At 45.6% G+C, this 23,831-nt stretch overlaps 1 protein-coding gene, 1 long non-coding RNA gene and 1 pseudogene across 3 annotated transcripts; all 3 read right to left on the reverse strand.

Moving 5' to 3' along the window:
- Positions 1 to 11,825: 11,825 nt before the first annotated feature.
- LOC100282424 (UDP-sulfoquinovose synthase) lies at positions 11,826 to 14,956 on the reverse strand. Its single transcript, NM_001155335.2, has 3 exons — positions 14,754 to 14,956; positions 13,184 to 14,235; positions 11,826 to 12,565 (listed from the first exon to the last, which is right to left on the reverse strand). Exons 2-3 carry the CDS (start codon positions 14,198 to 14,200, stop codon positions 12,164 to 12,166), a joined length of 1,419 nt encoding a protein of 472 aa, NP_001148807.2. The 5' UTR covers positions 14,201 to 14,235; positions 14,754 to 14,956; the 3' UTR covers positions 11,826 to 12,163.
- An 851-nt stretch (positions 14,957 to 15,807) lies between these two features.
- On the reverse strand, positions 15,808 to 17,382 carry LOC118473119 (uncharacterized). Its single transcript, XR_004851994.1, has 3 exons — positions 16,879 to 17,382; positions 16,706 to 16,762; positions 15,808 to 15,890 (listed from the first exon to the last, which is right to left on the reverse strand). It is a non-coding gene; the product is annotated as an uncharacterized lncRNA (long non-coding RNA).
- Positions 17,383 to 17,497: 115 nt separating this feature from the next.
- On the reverse strand, positions 17,498 to 20,075 carry LOC103635549 (uncharacterized; annotated as a pseudogene). Its single transcript, XR_002749071.2, has 5 exons — positions 19,144 to 20,075; positions 18,960 to 18,996; positions 18,745 to 18,849; positions 18,041 to 18,150; positions 17,498 to 17,891 (listed from the first exon to the last, which is right to left on the reverse strand). The product of XR_002749071.2 is annotated as an uncharacterized protein (transcript).
- Positions 20,076 to 23,831: the final 3,756 nt, after the last annotated feature.

Raw genomic sequence — 23,831 nt, forward strand, 5'->3', positions numbered from 1 at the left:
CAAGGTCCTGCGAAGCCTGCCAGAAGTTTTCTCCTCGATTAGGCAGCCCTTCGCAATTCACAAAACTAATCGCCCACACATGGCCTCTCCAGCGCTGGGGCCTGGACATTGTCGGGCCCCTGCCCACGGCTCAGGGGAACCTCAAGTTCACCTTCGTCGCTGTCGAGTATTTTACCAAATGGATCGAGGCGAGGGCTGTATCCACAATAACATCAAAGACTGCACAGAAATTCTTCTGGCAAAACATCGTTTGCCACTTCAGAGTACCGTCCGAACTCACAGTTGACAACGGCAAGCAGTTTGACAGCCAAGACTTCAAGGATTTCTGCTTCTCCATTAGCACCAAGCTCGCCTTCACCTCAGTATACCACCCGCAGTCCAACAGAGTTGTGGAACGCGCAAATGACAAATTTTCACAGCTGTCAAGAAGATGCTCCTCGACGAGAAAAAGGGCAAGTGGGTCGATTTGTTACCTGAAGCGGTCTGGGCGCTAAACACGACTGAGTGCAGGGCGACTGGGTTCACCCCTTTCCGCCTTCTATATGGATCGGAGGCCATGACCCCGCAAGAAATAAAACATGGGTCCCCACGGACAGTCTCGTCAGCTGTCCCCGACATGGACGAACCCACTTCGAAGGATCTCATCGATGGAGACCGCGTCTTCGCCCTACAGGCTCTAAATAAATGCCAAGCCCAAACAAAAGCATGGCGCGACCACGCAGTCATCCCGAGGGAATTCAGCGAAGGGGACCTCGTACTCGTCTGAACAGCTCGGACAGAGTCCAGGGGCAAGCTGGAGCCCAAGTGGGAGGGCCCCTTCATCGTCAAGACGAAAGCATCCCCCAGTGCATACAGGCTCGCAACGCCATCCGGCGAGGACTTGGAGCATTCCTGGAACATTGATAATCTCCGCAAATTTTTTGTTTGACTCATCAGGGCCAGCTCTCCCTTGTAATTTGCAAAAACAATTTTATTCTGGCCCGCACTCTTTTCCTCCCGAGGGTGAGGTTTTTAACGAGGCGGAGTCATGTAATATACAAGTGAAAAATCCCCCGCAAAAATCTACGTCGAAAAAAGACCGCGTCGACGGTCTTCGACATTCGACCAATACAAAGTCACCGCGAGGTCCAGCGCTAGCTACCTTCGCGTGCGACACTCCGTGCAAAAGTCGCCTAAGGGTGCAGCCGGACTAGCACAACAAGTGCGAAAAATCGAAGTCTTCCATAAAAAGACTATCCGTGCAAAAGTCGCCTAAGGGTGCAGCCGGACTAGCACAACAAGTGCGAAAAATCGAAGTCTTCCATAAAAAGACTATCCGTGCAAAAGTCGCCTAAGGGTGCAGCCGGACTAGCACAACAAGTGCGAAAAATTGAAGTCTTCCATAAAAAGACTATCCGTGCAAAAGTCGCCTAAGGGTGCAGCCGGACTAGCACAAGTGCGAAAAATCGAAGTCTTCCATAAAAAGACTATCCGTGCAAAAGTCGCCTAAGGGTGTAGCCGGACTAGCACAACAAGTGCAAAAAATTGAAGTCTTCCATAAAAAGACTATCCGTGCAAAAGTCGCCTAAGGGTGCAGCCGGACTAGCACAACAAGGCGAAAAATTGAAGTCTTCCTCAAAAAGACTATCCGTGCAAAAGTCGCTTAAGGGTACAGCCGGACTAAGCACAACAAGTGCGAAAAATCGAAGTCTTTCTCAAAAGACTACTCGTGCTAAACCCTACACCAAATTGTCCGCGCAAAGACCTACTACAGGCGCGCCGGACCAACATAATAAACACACTAGACCAAGTGCGCAACGCCTTTATGAGCATAGCCGAATGTGCGAAGGCGCACAACCTCATCATACAAGCTATTACATATGTACAGCGAGGGCATCACACCTTACATCGGTTCAACCTTTAGAATGATTCCCATCTCCCGATAGTTAAATAGCATTATCCTCAGCTCCTCACCCTCAAAAAGACTTCGCAGCTCCCCCTCACCTACACTCGCAACGGCCGGCGAGGACAACAATTCCTGCTTGCCAGCCCTGCCCACACGAAGCCGACCGCCGTCCGCCTCACTCACTCTACGCTTCGCAACCGCCCTTCTCCGCCTACGCCCAGCACTTGGACCAGGCACAACTTCAGCATCCGCAGCACGCGGCGAAACCTCCGCCGCTGCCACATCCAAGGCCGCAAAGTAATCCAAGTCCTCATCCGACGACTCTTCCGTCCACTCAACCGAACTCCCAGAGTCACCAAAATCAGAAAACTTAGAAGCAGACTCATCCAATTCATTCCCAGCATCCACGGTCGAAGCCGCCACAAAATTAGCAGTAGCGGTTGCGTGCGCAGGCCCAAAATCTTGAACCTACGCAACAACCAAGGTTCAGCAACATAGACAAAATTCTCTAACTACCCACACCCACTAAGCCACCTGTGAAGGCCCAGCCGCCGTAGGATCCTCCGCTGCCGGCTCCATCGCCGTCTTCGGGGGATCCTCAGCCCTCAGCACAGCAGTTGGCGACGAGCCACCGCCAGACGCAGTAGCCGCAGAGGCAGCGAGGGATCCTTCGCCGGTTTCTGGGGCGGCGCCGGGACGACCTCGGCCTCGGCCGCCACCGGGTTCGTCTCGGCTTCGGGCCGTGCGCTGTTCAAAGATCCGAAGTCCTCCACGGTCTCGGCACGCGCCGCCTAAAACACAACACACCGATTCAGCAACCCACGTATAACCCACACCCAACAACACTAAACAAAAGACGAACATTACCTGACCCCTCGCCCGGTCGGACCGCTCCCTAACCACCTCCCGACCGTGAGGGCCCCACATTCGGTCAAAGAGGGCCCCCGCAGACTCCTTCACCACCGGGTCCTCGACCTTGTAAATCTCGCGCTCAAAATCTTCGTCAGATCGATCGAAGACCTCATAGTGGCGGCACCCTTCGCGGGACAGCACGTTCATTGCCCCTTCGCAGGTGACGAGGGAGGCAAAAGACATAAAACCCTCCACAATGGTCGGGAGCGCCAGCAACTCCTCTTGCAGCCACTCGAGGCAGCGAAGGCCCGACTCTCGGTCGGGCACTTCGAAGTCAGCGGTCCGCGCGCCCAGCTCGTGGTATGAGTCCATAAGCTGTTTGCGCGTCCGCTCAACTTCCGAGCGCGTAGAAGCCTCGGCCCTCTCCATGCGGGCCTGCAGAGCGTTGAACCGCTTCTCCCATTCCTCGGCGCGCTGGCTGGCGAGGCTACCCTCCACCCGCGCCAAATTGGCCTCCGCCTACGCAGACTGCGCCTTGGCGAGGGCCTGATTAGCCTCCCTCCTCTCCTCCGTCAGCTGGCACCGGAGGTCAGTCCTCTCGCCCTCCAACGCGGCCACCTTCTCCGCCAGCTTGCGGCACTTGCTATCGGCGGCCGACTTTTCCCGGACGGCGTCAGCATGCTGCGCCCGAAGTCTCTCGACTTTGGCAGACACAACTGCCGTGAGGGCCCCCGACGCCACGCGGTCAGCGAAGTCAGCCGCCTAAAAGACAAACATAAGACCACAATCCCAACAAAAGCGGTACAAACCGAAGTCTAGCCCAACTTACCTGACTTAGCCGCTGTGACGCCTCCCTCAGCCGGCGAGACACAGTGCCCGCTTTGTCCTTGACGGTGGTGAGCGCCGAAATCTCACCGCCAGCACTGAGAGCGCTACCCTTCGCCCCAGGCACTGTGGCAGATACCGTGGTCGCCACCGCAGGCGGAACAACAAGTTGCCCCTCGCCCGATCCTGCGTCGTATCAACAGTAAAAAAAATCGGGCCAACGACTTACCAGTGAGATAATCATCCACGCTAATATCAGTGCTGAAATCGGCAATGCGCTTCCCCGGCGAAGGCAGTTCTTGGGCCTTCGCGGCTCCGGCCGAGGCAGACTTGGCTCCGCCGGCGCCGGCTGCCTTCACGACATCCGGCACCTTGCTAGACCCAGGGCCGGCCGACTTCGCCGCCAGCGTCGGCTGGCTACCGCTGGGGGCGGCAGCCTTCGCGGTCCCCTGCGCCCTCTTCGGTCTAGCCTCAGGTAGCCTGATGACCGCCCGACGCTTTTGCGCAGCTTCCTGACGATCCTTGTCCATCACTGCTGACACAACAGCAGCAATATTCCGTCCATAAGGAAACACTCTCAAGTCTCGAACCATGCGAGATGTAAAAAAGTCTTCGCCGGCCGCGCGGGGGATAGGAATGTTCTTAGGCCACCAACCCCTGGTAACCTTCAGCATCCGTAGCGACCAACAATCCGCACCGCCCCATCCTCCGCCTCACGCACGAATGCGGCGGGATCTCGGCTATGCAAATCCAGTGCGAAGGCGGGACTTCGCACCAGCATCCCGCCACGGGAAGGCATCTGGCGAGGGCATACTTCGCCCAGCGCCCAGCCACGTGCCAAGGGCCACACCCCATACGCGACAAACTCCTCAACCAGATCGCGCCCGCTACTCAGGCCGGTCGCGCACCGAAGGGCCCCTTCGTCAGCATCCTCCTCCGCTACTTCAAACTGCGGGTATGCTGAGTAATAATGCAAACACATCTCGGCCACGGGGAGCCCTGGATGGTCTTCGACTGTGCCTTCGGCAACGTAGAACCAAAATTCCCACCAGTTGCCCCATTTATTGCGGGCACAGGGTACCAACTCAACGACTTCCATCGAAGTCTTGCCCGTCTTCGGCGTAAACGTGCAAGATCCAAATTGAGCAATCTTATTCCCGATTTTCCTTTTCTGCCAGTGCAGACAATAATACTTCGCGAAGACTTCGACCGAGGGCTGACCGCCGTACGAAGTCGTTGCCCAGACATACTTCGCCAGAGCCACCACGGCATTTGGCGTCAGCTAGTGGACCTGGACGTTGAACCTACGTAGGACTTCTTCCACAAATCGATGTGCGGGCAAACGAAGGCCAGCAGCGAAAAAAGCCTCGAACACAACCAACTCGCCTTCTGGCTCAGGGACCTCCTCCGTCCCCGGGACACGTGCCACTCCGCCGCCGAAATAACCAAGCTGTTGCATGTCTTGCACGCGGACCGAGGACATCTGCGACACGCCGAACTCCACTTTGTCACTGGCGCGCAACTCCTCCGCCGCCACATTGCTCAGCGTCTCCTCGGACAACGCGCCGGCCGACGGTGTAGCGGCAGCAGAAGAGGAAGAGGACGACATCGCTATGTACCGTCGGCGGCGGCGGGCGGTCTGCTTCACACGGGCCAGATCTCCGACGAGCAAAGAGCAAGGAGGGCAGACGAGCAGCGAGCGGTTTGAAAAGGCGGTTAGGGTTTTCGCGGAGCGCGGAAAGATAAAGTTCAAAACGCGCCGCCCCCGCCCCCTTTTATACACAGAGCGCGGCGCTTCGGGAAACCCGCAATCCAACAGTACGGCGTCAATCAACGGTCATGTCAAAAACCCCCGCGGAACCACTTCGAGCGAGGGCAACGTCTCCACCATCTAGCGACGTCTTCGGCACCAGATGACTTAGTCGAACTGGTCCCTCGGAGGGCAAATGTTGGGGCGAAGGCGAAGACGCCACCCTTCGCTCGATGCCTTCACCGACCTCGCTGCACCAACGGAGGCAAGACGACGGGCAGACTCACCCTTCATCCCACACGTCGCCGGACGAAGACCTGTGACGAGGTCGTCTCATCTTGCGACCTCACCCAACATGGAGGCCCACGTGTGATCCGGCCCATTGTAACAGGCTCTGCGTGGCCGCTGCGCATTACGGGCCTAATTTGTAAAGGTCTCCCTGTAATTACAGTCTGTAACCCTGCTTTATGGGAATATTCCGGGGATAACCTAGGTGCCTGAGGGCACATGCGTCCTTAACACTGGACGCTGGGCACTCAGATACCTATAAATACCCCTGCACAGTGCCCTTGAGAGGCGAGATTAACGGAGCAATTGCCATCTCGTGCAAAAACCCTGTTTGCGTTGCTACACTCCCCCGTTGGATCAACTTGCACCAGAGAGCAAGTTCCAACATTGATCTTGATGAGCTAGATGATGAAGAGGCTCTGTGCGTCGCGCTAAGGAACATGTCCATTGAGGATGTGTGTCCTAAGGAATCCAAAGAGCCTCCACATGCACAAGATCAACCATCATCTTCAAATCAAGCATCTCCACCGACCCAAGATGAGGATCAAGCTCAAGATGATGAAAATGAAGATCAAGAAGAGCCACCTCAAGAGGAGGACAATGATCAAGGGGGAGATGCCAATAATCAAGACAAGGAAGATGATGATGGTCCAAGACCGCCATACCCAAGAGTCCACCAAGCAATACAAAGAGATCACCCCGTGAACTCCATCCTCGGCGATATTCATAAGGGGGTAACCACTCGATCTCGTGTTGCTCATTTTTATGAACATTACTCCTTTGTGTCTTCTATTTAGCCATACAGGGTAGAAGATGCATTAAGGGATTTGGATTGGGTGTTGGCAATGCAAGAGGAACTCAACAACTTCACGAGGAATGAGGTTTGGCATCTTGTTCCACGTCCTACCCAAAATGTTGTAGGAACCAAGTGGGTTTTCCGCAATAAGCAAGATGATCATGGTGTGGTGACAAGGAACAAAGCCCGACTTGTAGCCAAGGGATATTAACAAGTCGAAGGTTTGGATTTCGGTGAAACCTATGCACCCGTAGCTAGGCTTGAGTCAATTCGTAGATTACTTGCCTATGCTACTTACCATGGCTTTAAGCTCTATCAAATGGACGTGAAAAGTGTCTTCCTCAATGGACCAATCAAGGAGGAGGTCTATGTTGAGCAACCTCCCGGCTTTGAAGATAGTGAGTTTCCTAACCATGTGTATAAACTCTCTAAGGCGCTTTATGGGCTCAAGCAAGCCCCAAGAGCATGGTATGAATGCCTAAGAGATTTCCTTATTGCTAATGGCTTTAAAGTCAGAAAAGCCGATCCTACTCTCTTTACTAAAACAATTACAAATGATTTGTTTGTAGGCCAAATTTATGTTGATGATATCATATTTGGGTCTACTAACAAATCTACTTGTGAAGAGTTTAGTAGGATTATGGTTCAAAAAATCAAGATGTCTATGATGGGGGAGTTGAAGTATTTCTTAGGATTTCAAGTGAAGCAACTCCAAGAGGGCATCTTCATCAGCCAAACGAAGTACATTCAAGATATACTCACCAAGTTTGGGATGAAGGATGTCAAGCCCATCAAGACACCCATGGGAACAAATGGGCATCTCGACCTCGACACGGGAGGTAAATCCGTAGATCAAAAGGTATATCGGTCGATGATAGGATTTTACTCTATTTATGTGCATCTCGACCGGATATTATGCTTTCTGTATGCATGTGTGCAAGATTCCAAGCCGATCCTAAGGAAGTTCATCTTAGGGTCGTAAAACGAATCTTGAGATATTTAGTTCATACTCCTAAGTTTGGCCTTTGGTACCCCAAGGGATCCACTTTTGATTTAATTGGTTATTCAGATGCTGATTGGGTAGGGTGTAAAATTGATAGAAAGAGCACATCAGGGACTTGCCAGTTCTTGGGAAGATCCCTGGTGTCATGGGCTTCAAAGAAGCAAAATTATGTAGCTCTTTCTACCGCCAAAGCCGAGTACATTGTCGCAGGCCATTGTTGCACGCAATTGCTTTGGATGAGGCAAACCCTTAGGGACTATGGTTACAAATTAACCAAAGTTCCTCTCCTATGTGATAATGAGAGTGCAATCCGCATGGTGGATAATCCCGTTGAGCACAGCCGCACTAAGCACATAGCCATTCGGTATCACTTTTTGAGGGATCACCAACAAAGGGGGGATATCGAGATTGCTTATGTTAGCACCAAAGAACAATTAGCCGATATCTTTACCAAACCACTAGATGAGAAAACTTTTACCAAACTTAGGCATGTGCTAAACATTCTTGATTCTAGGAACTTTGATTGATTCCTTGCACACATAGCTCTTTTATACCTTTGATCATATCTCTTTCACTTGCTATGACTAATGTGTTTGTCAAGTATATTTCATGCTAAGTCATAGATTGAAAGGGAAATAAAGTCTTCGGCGAAGACAAGGCTTCCACTCCACTCCATCAAATTATTCATCCTTCGCCGACACTCCGCATTACTCTCCAATTTGGTATAATCTTCACTCCTACATTATTTACCAAAGGGGGAGCAAGTTTGATTAAGGGCTTATATTTCACTCACAAGTATCCGTTTTTGGCGATTCATGCCAAAAGGGGAGAAAATATTAGCCTAAAGCAAAAGGACCGCGCCACCACCAAAATTTCAAAAATATAGTCTTTTGGTATTAAAAGAAGTTTTTCAATTAGTATCTTATTTTTGATATAATTTCAAATTGGTATGACCTCTTTCAAAAATAATATCTAAACCCCTCTTGAACACTAAGAGGAGAATTTCATTGAGGGGGAGTTTTGTTTAGTCAAAGGAAAAGTATTTGAAACAGGGGGAGAAAATTTCAAATCTTGAAAATGCTTCTCAAAATCTTATTCATATACCTTTGACTATTTGCAAAAGACTTTGAAAAAGAATTTCCAAAACATTTTCAAAAATAAAACAAGTGGTAAAAGTGTGGTCCAAAATATTAAATATGAAGAAAGCATCCATGCATATCTTATGAAAAGTATTTGGTTTAATTCCAAGTAACCTTTGCACTTACATTATGCAAACTAGTTCAATTCTGCAATTATACATTTGCTTTGGTTTGTGTTGGCATCAATCACCAAAAAGGGGGAGATTGAAAGGGAAATAGGCTTACACCTTTTCCTAAATAATTTTGGTGGTTGAATTGCCCAACACAAATAATTGGACTAACTAGTTTGCTCTAGATTATAAGTTCTACAAGTGTTAAAGGTTCAACACAAACCAATAAAAAGTCCAAGAAAGGGTTCAAATAAAAAGAGCAAAAGACAACTGAAGGCGGCCCTGGTATAGCGCGCAGGACAGTGTTCAGTGCACCAGGGAGAATCACTCCAAACTTGCCACCTTCGGGAATTTGGGAAGCCACTCCGCTATAATTCACTGGACCGTCTGGTGTAGCACCGGACTATCCGGTGTGCCAAGCGGAGCAACGGTCGCCAGTGCAACGGTCGAGTTCAACGGTCGGCTGACAACGCTACAGTGCGCGGACTGCGTGCGCAGAAGTCAGAGCAGGCGCAGATGTGCACCAGACAGTTAACAGGACCTGTCCGGTGCACCACCGGACTGTCCGGTGGCCCACATGTCAGAAGCTCCAACGGTCGAACCCTAACGGTTGGGTGACGTGGCTGGCGCACCGGACTGTCCGGTGCGCCATACGATAGCAGCCTTCCCCAACGGGCATTTTGGTGGTTGGGGCTATAAATACCCCCCCAACCACCACTCTTCAAGGCATCCAAGCATTCACTACTCCTCATTCAATACAAGAGCAATACACAACACTCCAAGACACAAATCAAAGCCTCCGATTAAATCAAAGTCCACAATTCAACTCTAGTTTTTAGGACTTGTGGGAAGGTCGGCTCGTGTTCTTTTGTTGTTCTTGTTGCTTGGTTGACTTTCTTCTTTCTCTCATTCTTACTCTCAAAGCTTGTAAGCAAAGCAAGAGACACCAATTGTGTGGTGGTCCTTGCGGGGTCTAAGTGACCCGGGAAATCAAGGAAGGAAGCTCACTTGGTCTAGGTGAGGTGACCGTTTGAGAGAGGGAAAGGGTTGAAAGAGACCCGGTCTTCGTGACCACCTCAACGGGGAGTAGGTTTGCAAGAATCGAACCTCGGTAAAACAAATCATCGTGTCATCCGCTCTTATTCGCTTGTGATTTGTTTTCGCCCTCTCTTTCGGACTCGGTTATATTTCTAACGCTAACCCGGCTTGTAGTTGTGCTTAAACTTTATAAATTTCAGATTTGCCTATTCACCCCCTCTCTAGGCGACTTTCAACTTATGAGTTAAACTCTTCTTTTGGATAAAATAATTGGGGATATTCTCTAAATGGGTTGAGATAAAACTATCTTTTAGTATAAAATTATGTAATAGTAGTTGTGTCTTTAAAGCATATGATTTAGATATATAATAACAAGAAGATTTTTCATGTGTGTTAAAACAAGTGGGATATTCCTTTCAATAACTATGTAGTTTAAAATATTAATGAATAAATAAATACAGTAAAAATAAATAAAAATATTTCTGCAAAAACATGTTGAAACCCTGGTCTCATGCATTTTCGAAAGTTGAGGTTTAAACTTGAATCAAATTCAGATTCTAAATCAAAAAGGAAAAGAAAACATAGAAATGATAAAAGAAAAAGAAAAAAGCCTAGCTGGGTCTGCTGCCTTGCTTTCGCCCCACCAAAGCCTCGCGCACTGGCCATCTCGCGAACCGCACCCTGGGCGCCGACATCTTGGCCCCACGGGTCAACCGCTGCCGCTACCAGCCATTTCAATCATGCGCGCACCCTTCTCCGGAATGTGCCGCTGCCGCGTGGGGCCGCCCCGCCAGCCTCCTCGTGTGCGCCCCCTTTTTCCAGTCGCTGCCGGGTGAGTCCCACGTGCCACACTCCCTGCACGATGTGCTCTCGGGTCTGGTCGGAGTGTGGGGCCTCAAAGTTGTGGCTGATTTGTGGGCCCAGCTCCACATGAGCTCGTCCTACCTTACGTGCGCGCAACAACCGGAGCGATAGAGGTGTATGGGTATATATGTACATGTGGGCCGGCTTGGTCCGGCACGTCACAGGCCTACAAAAGCACGGCCCACAAAAGTACGGCCCACAAAAGAATATATCTAATTATGGGTCGTGCCATGCCAGCACGTGTGCCCAGTTATCGGCTCACGACATGGCCCACAATATGAGGTTTTTATGCTTCATTCTTCCTGAAACGTAGCGGGTTTTCTCGAATTATTGGAACTTTGGAAAGGCCTTGTAGTGCTACCCTACCTCGCTTCCTCAGTAGAGGTGTATGAGGTCCATACAACCCTGTGGTAAATGAGTAACACGACTTGTGGCCTTGTGAGTAAAGATGCGCAACCTCTGCAGAGTGTAAAACTGGTATATCAGTCGTGCTCACGATCAAAAGCGACTCAAGACTCTCACATGATTAATTTATGGAACTAAATTTAATATGTCATATGCATTGCATTGTAGGTGTTATTATTAATTTTGATCTCTTATTTATTTGGGTTGATATCTACTTATATTTAGTAACTGCTAATAAAACTTTGACCAACTCTAAAAGCAATGCTCGGCTTTAACCATCTCATTTGGTAAGCCTTACACTTCACATTAGCTCCACTGTAAGTGGGCTCCTGCACATTATTCCTCACAACTTATGGAGCGATGAACGTATGTGAGCTCAACCTTACTGTACTTACATCCCCTAGGTTAATAACAGGTATCGCAGGACAAAGAGCATGGAAAATGTCGTGATGAGTTCGTGAGAGGTCTAGGCCGTCTCCCAGTCAACTATGGTTGCTGAATCATTGTATTCGTATGATGTAATTATTTTACTATTTTGTACAAAACTCTATTATATATTAAAGATGTGGCATTCGTTTCTGTAACATGGGTCATCATATGTGTGAGATTTGATTCTAACACACATTTGATTCGCGCCTAAATTTGTCCTTAAATCCGGGTGTGACATGGTTCATTGTTTGCTAAAGCTAGAAACACTATTTCCCCATTTGCCCATATTCGCAGGCCATGGATGGCGATCTAATGCAAGAATTGAAGCTCCTTAAATTCATATTGTTTAAAACCAGTGTTTCTCTCTTCTTTGATGTTGGTGATATGTTCTGATTAGTGTTTTGTTTTCGTGTTGGCTGTCTGCATGACAATGCAAAAAAGCTGGAATACAATTTCCATTATCCGAAAAAACTAATAACAATTCTTGCAAGATCTTGATCTATATCTGTTCCACCAGAGTTCGATCAGCGAAATGGCAACATGTGACAGGTGACAGCTTAACCCTCAGGAGCATTGTAAGACCTCAAGGCGGCTCGAGTGAGCAGCAGAATCAACTGACATGAACTCTTGAGTTGCACGGGCAACAATATAATTTAATATCGTAATAAACACCTCACTACCTAGCAAATCATACTAACGTGCATAATTATTACATTACATATGTCAATAATGTCAATGCCATGGTTGATATTATAACCCAGGGGAAGTTGAATCACCCTCTAAACAGAGACTGTCCGTGGCTTGGCACCCATCTTCTTCCACGACACACTGGGCATGATCTGTGCCGTGTCGACCCGATCCTTGTATTGAATGGCAAAATTGAGAAGCGAGTCGAGCAGGGAGTCCGAGAGCAGGTGGGGCACCAGGCCGAGCTCAATAAGCTTCGTGTGCTTGGCGTTGTAGTAGTGCTCCTCAGCCTCGACTCGTGGGTTGGGTATCGATTTGGTCTCCACTTCTAGCCCAAGCTTCGCTCCTGCCGCAGTCACCAGTTTGGCTAGCTCATTGACAGAGAACTGCTCGGTGAACTGGTTGAAGACTCTGAACTCGCCAGGTTTGGCTGGGTTGGCTATTGCTAGCTCCACGCACTGTACAGTGTCTCTGATGTCCAGATATCCCCGGGTCTGGAGCGGATAGGAAGAAAAAGTTTGTTCAGTAAATTTATGCCACACTATGCTGATCTAAAAGTAATTTGAAGTGGTAACTGAGAAGAATGTTCAGTAAATTTTAGACCACACTTCTTAACTTCTTTGATAGCTAATGACTATGCGATGGTCGCTTTTGCGTGTGATATTTGAAGAGCAGTGTTTGTATGTATAAGCAGAAGCACAGCCTATTACATTACTTATTATAATTGTGTTTGACAAGCTTAGGAGTCTGCAGTTTGGAGTACCATGTGAGATAAAGAAACTGTTGCGGAGTTCTCCCAAATAGGCGACCTTAAGAAAATCAGTGAGGTCATCGGAGTAACAGACTCAGAATATATAACAAGCAGGTTACCAAATCACTATTCTGGAGCATTTAGCAGGAAAAGAAGACAAATTCAATTTCAATACTTGTTGAGGTAGAGCTAACATGATTTTTCAGTTCCCAAGATTTATGACAAAATGCGAGTAGTGATTTCAACCACTGGCATTTTAAGTATTGATCTGATTGATGCACGCTAACAATTTCGACCATAGACATATTTCAAAAAAGAAGAGGGGGGAGTTATTTGGCACCGCGCTATAACAAAGACATACCTGACCACCTTTTCCATAAACTGTAAGTGGATGCCCAACAGCAGCCTGAACACAGAACCTATTTAGTGCGGTCCCAAAGACCCCATCGTAATCAAATCTGTTAGATAGCTCTTCGTGCATTGCAGTTTCATCTGTTCTGACACCATAGACCACACCTTGGTTAAGATCAGTGGCCCTTATACCCCAAGCCTTGCATGTAAATGCTATGTTGTGGGAATCATGCACTTTGCTCAGATGATAGAAAGAGCTGGCTTGTTTTGGATAAGGCAAGGTGTCTGTTCTTCCATTGTGAGTAATAGTGATAAACCCCTCTTCGATGTCAATGTTTGGTGTTCCATACTCACCCATAGTTCCTAGCTTAACAAGATGGCACTCTTCACTGTATTCCTTTATGGCAAACAAGACATTAAGTGTCCCAATGACATTGTTATGCTGTGTGTAGACTGCCCGCGAACGATCAATCATAGAGTATGGCGCGGATCTTTGCTCGCCAAAGTGGACAGCGGCATCCGGCTCAAAAGACTTGAAGGCTTCTGAGAGGAATTCAAAATCACATATGTCACCGATAAAGAGCTGGATTGTCTTAGCAGTGAGAGACTTCCATCTACGGACACGATTCTGGATGGAGGTTATGGGGGTAAGGGAATCAAGACCGAGTTGGTTATCAAAAGCACGGCGGACAAGATTATCAACAATCGCAACCTCATAACCTTTGTTTGAGAGATGAAGTGCTGTTGCCCACCCACAGTATCCATCTCCACCAATAACCATTACCTTTTTAGGTTTGGAGGATGAATGCTCATAAGCTTGCTGGCTACCAGTAAGAGGTGTTTGTGTCTGTCCTTGTACGGCAGCGCTAGCACAGGTAACATATGACTTCTTTTGTCTCCTGGAACAAGATTTGAGGGACAGATTTGAAGATTTTGAGTTCTGTAGTTGCCCAATATTGCGGCAGTAATTAGGAGAACTCGAGAATGTCTGAAAGCTGCAATTAGTGATCAAGTGCGCCATTTTCATAATCCTTTCTCTTTGAGCTTAAAGATGTAAACGCCCTACAGAGTAGTAGACATAAATTAGGGTCAGTAAAGGAGGGCGGAAAACTAGATACCAAATAGGTAAAAGATGAACATACAGAGCAAGTTAGATAGGAAAACACTACTTCCTTCAATTGACATTTGACAACATACTGTAACTTGTATTAGTTCCTGTGGACTTGTCTTAGCCTTGTGAACTTGTCCCTTTTTTGATATACAGATTCAAAGACACATTATCCCAATTAACTATTATACCTTTTTTAATGAAAGCTTATGCTCCCAGCAATAAGTGAGACCTCTTCCCCAATCGCTCTTCTAACAAGCATATTTAAGAGAAAATAACTAAAGTTTCCGAACAAATGAAGAAAACACCGAGTTTATTATATCCGGGACAGCTAAAACCTCAAACACGTCGGTCTCTAACTGCAAGCGAATCCGCAGCAAGCTGGATGTAGAGATTTGAATATAGAAGCTCGCAACAAAGAATCCGCCGAACAGAAGCAGCAACCCATCCGAGCAAGGCAGCAAGTGCTTACCAGAAAAGGAGGGGACAAACGACGTCCGGATTCTTGGGGGGACGAGGATGGCTGCGAGAGGGAGAGGAGCTAGAGGGAGGCGGAGCGGAAGAGGGGGATTGGAATGGACGGATATCATATCAGCGGGAGGCAAGCAGGGAGGAGTGGTATATTCGGGCGTTGCGATTCGGATCGACTGCGGCAAGCCGCAAGCGCGATCCGACATCACAACCATCGGATACGCATAAAGACCATCTCACTATTTACCATATTTAATTTAATTCATATACAAATGTGAATATTATACGATATAAATATTATAGAATACGAATACAAAAGGATAGATCGAATTCAGATTCACATTTAGATACTTGTTTGATTTGGCACATAACCTTATAATAAGTATCAATTCGTTTTATTAAGTTTATAGTCATAATTTTTTTACCATATTTATATATTCTTTTACAATTCCTATAAATACATACATAGTAATACATTTAATTGATATAAAATAATAAATGTGCCAAGAAATTGGAATTTATCAATTTTCAAAATGAAAATGATCCTTTATGAAAGTGTGCCGCAAAGTGTAAATAAAAGTAATGATGAAATTAGTTTATACAGTGTGAAATGGAGAGTAGTAGTTGAATGCTTATAAAACTTACTAGGTGAGTGCCCGTGCGTTGCAACGGAACCGTATAATAACATGATAACTTATGTACATATCTGTGTTATATTGTTATAAATATGTGCTCGTACGTTGCGACGGAAGTAAAAGATTTGTATGAAACATTAATACGAAACGACAAACATCACTATAATATGCAAAATCCGTGTGCAAAACATTATCAACATCACACAAATTATTTCTAAAAAGTTAATTTAGAATTTTTAATTACAGACAAATGTTATATCACACAAATTATATACATCCCGAGTGAATTAGCAGTGCATGACATCCCAACCCTCATTACCAATTCATGGGGCACAATTTTAATGGTCGCATCCATTTTGGAAAGGCCAGTCCTCCATAATACAAAATGTATCATTCTGTAAATCAGACAACCTTGGTTGTGATGAACAGATCCTCCCTAATGGTAAGTTGGGTCTTGAATTCCTCCGTGAGAACACTAACTTCATCTTTATTACGGTAGTCATCTGCAGACAAAGTCACCATGCACAGACTGTAAATCACCAAGTATAAAAAGGAGAACTCATGTACTGACGCTAATATATGGAAAGTGCCATGAGAACCATTCGCTGAAGTGTTTTGTTGACAAAGCAATAAATAATCATACTAAAGGAAAATTGGCATATTCATATTCTCAGAGTTTCCGACCAGAGCACATTGTCTATAAATATTGTTTACGATATCTATTAGATAATTAACAATAAAGAGTTCTGTAGGAGAACAAGGAACAAACCTGACTACCATGGGGAAGGATTTATGTCCTTGTCAAGCGAACCCAAAAGAAAGATTGTCACGATCACAATGGTGTGAACATGATTCACATTCAACTTCATCTTGGCCCTCCTATAGCTAAGCCCCAGGCCAAGCTAGGCCCTCCCCTATTATGAATCCTACAATCGCCATGGTAAAATGTTATTTAACCTTGGCCCTGCTATAGCTAAGCCCCAGGCCAAGCTAGGCCTACCCCAAGTCTGACTCCTACAGTCACCATGGGAAAATGTTATTTATTTTCTTCATATGGGTTATTTGGATGAAAACATTTACATCTCGGATGAAATCACCAAAATCAATGACACCCCTTGGTTTGGCATTGAAAAGACCAAACGTCTGCAAAGGCAATTTCATGTTAATTTAACTGATGCCAAAATTGCTTAAAGCACAATACAATAGTGATGAAATACAAATGAGTATAATTGCCAAGCAGATTCTTAAACAGTTCTAGTTGGAATTCTTCCTGTGCAATATAAAATGACCGCAAATATTAACCACTCTTGTCAAATACCTGTTGATCTGTTTGGGCTCCAGATAGTTCGCATCATCCCACTTATGATCAGAAAGACTGGAACGAAAGGGAAAATGAAGAGTTACAATTTTGCTTGCATGAGAAAAAGGAACATCAGTTCAGCATATAATCATTGTGATTTTTAATATTTACTTGTTACTGGTGGAACTTACGTTAGTTCATACAAATAGTGTAGGAGCTCCTGAAAATCACTCAATTATCCACTTGCTCTAGGCAGCGCCTTGAAATCACTGAACTCCCCATCGAGAAAATGGCATCTATATGTGTAGAGAAGCTGGTCTTCCAATTCTGTTCTGACCTATCTCGTAGTTAGTGTTAAACGCCATACTCAACCATAAGCACAATACAAAGAGCATAATTGAATCATTAACCTTAATCCCTGGTAGCCCACGCAGACCTAATGAAGAAAATCTTGGTACAAAGAAAGGGACAAAGTTACACAAAAACACACTGGAACATTAGGGCCAAAACTGATGTGTTTGTCATGCATGATATGGCAGATGTGTAAAGCAAGGGAAGGAGAAAACTTACATGCATAAACCATATGCATGTATGGATCCTCACAGATCAAGCCATGGCAGTGGAGGAACGACATGAAAACTTTAACAAAATATTACCTGCTCCAGCGCTTGCCAACATCATCATATACCCTATTCAATAGGTTGAAAACAATATCGCTACCCTCAAAATTTAATGGCATTAGACTATGACAATATGCAAATTCCAGTGACCGTAAGAACTGATACCCAAATCATCCCTATCAAACCCTAATTCTCATGGCACAAAAACCATCCCAATCAAGTTCTGAAACTCATGACACACAAAGAAAAAACTGAGCACACAAAAAGGAATCGAGAGATGGCCGGCGGGTGAGGTGGAGGGACGAATGGAGCTGCACCACCTTGTTGGAACCCCACGACCTTATCCAGCCTCGCTCGCATAACTGGAGACGACACGACATGGAGACGATCGTTCGGGTGTGGCCGACGCGGAGCCGGGACGACGACGACCCTGTCGCCGCGTGTGGGGAGGGCTGGTGGAAGCGATGCAGGGACGCCGAGGAAACTTCAACTCACATCATCACTGTCGTCATCCGACTCATCTTCAGAACTGTCCTCATCGCTGCTGCTCTCTTGCTTGACCGTCTTCGAACCATTTTTTGCAACTGCAGCCAAGGGTTTAGCAACAGGCTTCTTTGCAGGTTCCTTAATGAGAAGATGAATTGGCATCTAAAAACTCTGAAAACTACATTAACAATTCAATTTGCTGGTTGCTGGTTTTTTTCAGCATTAAACCCCAAAAATGATAACATACCTCATCAGATTCAAAGGTCTCGTCGCTAGTGTCATCATCACTGGACTCTTGTTTAGCAATCTTGGGAGCAGCCGCCTTCTTTGTATGTACCTTGTTAACCTGTAGAAATACTAATATTTCTGGGAACATAAGAAACTGACTCTTATACGACATTACAAAAAGTGGCTTAGCATTTTACCGAACAAGAGAATTTGTGTTGACTCGGGTCAAATGAGTGAGAACACTTGGAAAAAACCAAATAAATTAAAACAGTTAACCAGCTAAAATGGCTTAGTAGATTCAGTCAAAGAGGAATCCAGACTTTGTTTTATAAGAAATTTTCATTTCTAAAAATACCAAAGCATCAAGAAATCTTTAGAAACTAATAGATTGTTCATCAGGTTTTTTGTATCCTGTTCTAGAACCATTTTGCAAAGAAGACCAAAGATCTTCCTCTGATAAATAAATATTAGTGGCCCCTGAAGAAATGGCTTTCATATCTTGCATAAAGTATATCAGATTAGCACATGCTAGAATGATTCCTATCATCTTTTTTAAACAAGACGCATGTTACAAATGTGCAGGAGCTAAATGGAGAATTTAAGCCAAAATCCCAATGAGATGATAGGAGTATCATATTATTTCACTTTGATAGATAAGTTTCTGGAATTGTAAAAAATTCAAGAGGACCTAGTAGTAAGTGATGGATGAACATGAACGTATACCTGCAAGATCTCTATAGCGGCAATGTATGCCCGGACGTCACAGTTTGAGTACCCCAGCCCTTGAGATCAACGATGCAGAGGAATTTCTCCTGCCCTCTGGGGATTCTGCATAGATTAAATTATTACGAGCTGAGACGGTGTTTTGCAGCGCGTGGCAGATCAAATCAACCAGAAACTCGGAAGAACTTGCCGCTAGCTAGCTAGATGATGATTACCTGGCACAGATCTTGTCGAAGAAGTAGACAACAAAACCTGCACAATTAAGAGCAGCTAACTGTGTTCAGGCAGGTACGGTTCAGGTCGGACGGCACACAAATGTTAGCAAGGACCAACGACCAAGGAGGGAAGACATAGACATGCATGGACGGAGCAGCTAGCAGTGTCACAACAAGTGCGTACTCTTGAACTCTGCCATGTCATGGCCGGCGGAGAAGTGCCTGGCCGCGAAGGCGACGAGGATGGGGCGGCCGGCCCTGTCAACGCCGCCCATGCACAGCTTGTCCTGCGACAGCTCCCTCCTCACCTGCTCCTCCGGCACGGAGCCGCCGGGCGCCGCCTCCCTCCGCCACTTGAGGAACTTGAGGAACATGGCGGAGGCCTTGTCCACGTCGTGGTCGCGCGCGCGCAGGAACCGACGCAGCGTCAGGTTGTCCACCGCCTGCATGCGCACCGGCCTCCTCCAATCAGTTTCTGAAGTCTTTCAGCGATTACTGAAAGATATATTGTTGTTTGGTTAATAATAACAATGATGATAATAAATAATCTTTAGGTCTTTTGCCTTGCCTCCTTTGACCAACAGGGATCGATGGAGAGGATTGGATATCTAATTTAGTTAATCTGGAGGCAAATTTCAGTAGGGGCTTGCCGGTGGATAACTCATCTTTAAATCCATCACTTACTCCAGAGGCCCAGCTGAAACCACCCATGGACACAACGAAGCACCGAATCGAGCAGAGCCTCGATCAGAGATGCGGGAGGTGGGCTCAGCAGCAGAGGAGGACGCCAGCCATGGATCTCGCCGAGTAGGAGACCGCGACCCCGGTGTTCCATGGAGAGCAGCTCGTTGGGGGAGTGGACCGCGGGGGAGAGGAGATCTGCTGGGACCGCTATTCCATGGAGAGCAGCGTGGGCAGGATGGGCTTGCCCGGCCATGGATCTCGCCGAGGAGGAGACCCGGTCGTGGATCTCGCTGAGGAGCTGACTGCGATAGAGGATGAGAGGGAGACGCAGGGAGGAAGGGGGACACAGACGATAGATTGACGGGGGGCATCGTGAGCCGTGGTGAGGACGTCGAGGCGGCTGTCACGGCGGGGAGGCGGTCGGGGGCATCGCGAGATTGGGGGCACGGTGCGGGCGAAATTTCCGTGGGCAGGCGGGGCTTGCGCGACGTCCGGGCAGGGGCGGGGGCATGGTGAAGTGTGGACGCCCTCCCTACCTCCTTATAGAGTAGTAAAGATTTGAGATGTGTTCCATTTAGAGCATTCCAACAGTGACGTATCTTAGTGCCCTAAATTAAATTATAGGGCTCAAGCTAAAAAACTACTCAAACAGTACTCTATTTTACAAAAAAAATTGTCAAAAAAATATAGGTCACCTCCTGTGTTGTCACTAATATACTACACCTTATGAGGTTGCCCCGTATCTAGATCTAAACGAACGGACACTTCATAAAAAATTCCTTTCCAAACAAACGGAGTAGATTAACATATTTCAATTAATCACTTTATTTAGGGCTTTATTGCTGGAGCTTAATTTTTATCGGTGCCTAAAATCTATAAAATATATCTATTTTTATTTTTAGGGCACTTTATAGGACACATAGTTAGAGATGCTCTTATTAACACTTTGACACAAAAGTTGTAAAATATTTTAAAACCTTTATGTCATGCTTTATCAACAAGATATGTGTCCATGCCACTTTCAGAATTTTTAACCATATTTGCATATCAATTTATAAATTCTATAAATAGGTATACAGTAATTCAATTAATTGATTTTAAATAGTAAATGTCCTAAGAAAATTAAATTTATCATCCAAAAATGAATGAATACTCCAGTGTTGTTCACTTGTTCTCAGATGCTATTAATCAAGAATAAGGCAACACGATTGTTTATGGTTAAATACTTTTGTCCTTCGAAACATTATTTTCTCTCGAATATAATGATCTTCAGACGAAGGTCATGAAGGACACACCTTCATCATTTTACAATATAAAGATGGATATAAGTAGTAAAATGATAGAATGCAGAAGAATGAAGACAATATTTGTTATATATTTATGATTCATCTATCTTCATTTAACATGCATAAGTATTAACAATATTGTTATTACAATGGTACCTTCGGCTTGTTGGAAAGCGAGAGAGCGAGAATGGCTCGACAGCGATTACTATCCAGCATGAACAGTACGGTGCTATTGTTCATCTATTTATAGGCATGGGACACAACCCGGACAAAATTACATTCATGTCCTTGACATTTACTTGTAATCATAATACAAATTATCACGGACTAAATAGTCTTTTCCCCCTTTAAGTCGGTATCGTCCTTGGTCTTCGTAACCATATCAATCCGAAGCTCTCCGGCAATAACTTCGACGCTTATTCCTATCACCTTCGGGTTACTCCTTTACATCGCGTATACTTTCGCCATCAGAGAAGATCTTTATCCGGGAGTCGAAACCTCCTGTAATAGTTCATCTCGTACTGATAACATATGGTTAGTCACATTTTTTAGGACCTTCGTAAGAGAAAGGCCCACAACAAATAACCTATATTAATGTATACCAAAATTTGAATAAAAATAGTGAAGAAATTAATCTACATAGTGTAAAGTGGAGAGTTACAGTTGAACGTTTATTAAACTTAGTTGAGATGTGCTCTATTGTGAACACATTGACACAAAAATTAAAATCTTTTGAAACTTTTATATCATACTTTTACCATCAAAATATGTGTGCATGCCAAATTTAATTTTTTACCACATTTACATATTACCTTACAATTTCTATAATTAGGTATGCAATAATTCATTTAATTGGTATAATTAAAATTAATCATTGTATATCACTATGTAAGATTAACATAATTATTTATTTATCATATAAATATTTTTTATGGTGTACATCATTTTCTAGTATATTATTATAATTAAAATCATTTTTAATTACTCCTTTCAACCCATAAGACGAGGCGTAACTCATTTTATTCTTGTCCCATAATATAAGACATGTTCTCTCTAGATATACGTACATCGATGCAGTAGTACTTTTGTTGATAGAGTGAATTAAATACATTTTTAGTCATTGAAATAGATGTGGTTACGACTTATATAATATAACGGATAAAGTAGTAATTAGTAATAAAAATAAGTTTTAAATGGTTTCATCAATACGAATATGAATAATTCCGATGTCCAGACATCCAAATCCATCCCTAACAATCTTACCGGCCACGAAAAAAAAATTAAAAATGGTTAATGTAGGAATGGTTCGTACGACTGAAGTTAATCCATAATTATTGTTGCCTCTTGTTATGAACTAATAAATTAGGAGCCAGTAGATGACTCTAGTCGTAGCTAAATCTACCACTGAGTTATCGTTTGGTTCATAAAATGTACGTAATGATTCACACTTGATTACCAACAATAATATGATGGTATCAGTTTTTAGTATTGTATCTGATTATGATTAGACTTAAATAAATATAGTTAAATGTTATCGGTTAACGTTCACATTACAAATATATGAACTAACAGCTGAAGTCGTATGTATAACCATGTTCTAAAAAACTTATGCCACAAACTGCGAGCCTGCGAGCGGATTAGCGGCCGCGATCTGCTCCGTTTTGCTACCCAAGAGTTCACCGTTATTTTAGCTTCTTCTCATTGGTGCCATTAATATTACTATTCATCTACTCCCTCCGTCTAAGTTTAACTGGCGTTTTAGCTCATTTTATTTGTCTAGAATTATGTGTCGTTCGTGGTCTACACCTCAATTCCACCGTAGTTATCTCCTCGTTTCACACACGCGTTCACTTCATTCTCACACCAACGGACTCTTGGCCTCCTCTCATCCAAGCGATAAATCCCAGCAGCCATCGCTGCTCCCACCATCAGTAGCCGCCCTCTCTCAACTACGAGATGGATCCAGTTCCTCCGCCCTACTATTCTCCATCATCGAGTCAAGAATCTGACCCTAGCTGGAAATGGCGAAAGGCTTACCTACAAGGCCATCGCCGTCGCTCCATCCAAGCCCCCGTTTGCCAGCGCCAGCACCCTTACATCCGCCCCACAATCCCTCGACGCCGGATGGGGGCGGTGCTGGCAGATTACACATCTTCCGATGAAGATGCTAGGGAGGACGCGGTGAAGGGAGGAGGCCATGTTGCTGCTTCGGCGACGGAGGAGGAAGGCAAGGTTGCTGCTTCGACGACGGAGGATGAAGGCAAGGTGGCTGCTTCGAAGACGGGAGGATGCAAGGTTGCTGCTTCATTAACGGGAGAAGAGAACACACTGTGCAAGAATGTTGCTGCTTCGGCGAATGAAGAGAAAGGAGCAGGCAAGGTGACGACGGGTGAACAACAGAAAGATGCTCCTTCATTCACTTGATACTTCTATTTGATAGTCGCCTAGAGGGGGGTGAATAGGGCGAAACTGAAATTTACAAATATAAACACAACTACAAGCCGGGTTAGCGTTAGAAATATAAACGAGTCCGCGAGAGAGGGCGCAAAACAAATCGCAAGCAAATGAAGAGTGTGACACGCGGATTTGTTTTACCGAGGTTCGGTTCTCGCAAACCTACTCCCCGTTGAGGAGGTCACAAAGGCCGGGTCTCTTTCAACCCTTCCCTCTCTCAAACGGTCCCTCGGACCGAGTGAGCTTCTCTTCTCAAATCAAAGCCGGGAACAAAACTTCCCCGCAAGGGCCACCACACAATTGGTGCCTCTTGCCTTGATTACAATTGAGTGTTGATCACAAGAGCAAGTGAGAAAGAAAAGAAGCAATCCAAGCGCAAGAGCTCAAAAGAACACGCCCAATCTCTCTCGCTAATCACTAAAGCCTTTTGTGGAATTGGAGAGGATTT

The sequence above is a fragment of the Zea mays genome, chromosome 8 (genome assembly GCF_902167145.1).
Source record: "Zea mays cultivar B73 chromosome 8, Zm-B73-REFERENCE-NAM-5.0, whole genome shotgun sequence".
Lineage (NCBI taxonomy): Eukaryota > Viridiplantae > Streptophyta > Magnoliopsida > Poales > Poaceae > Zea > Zea mays.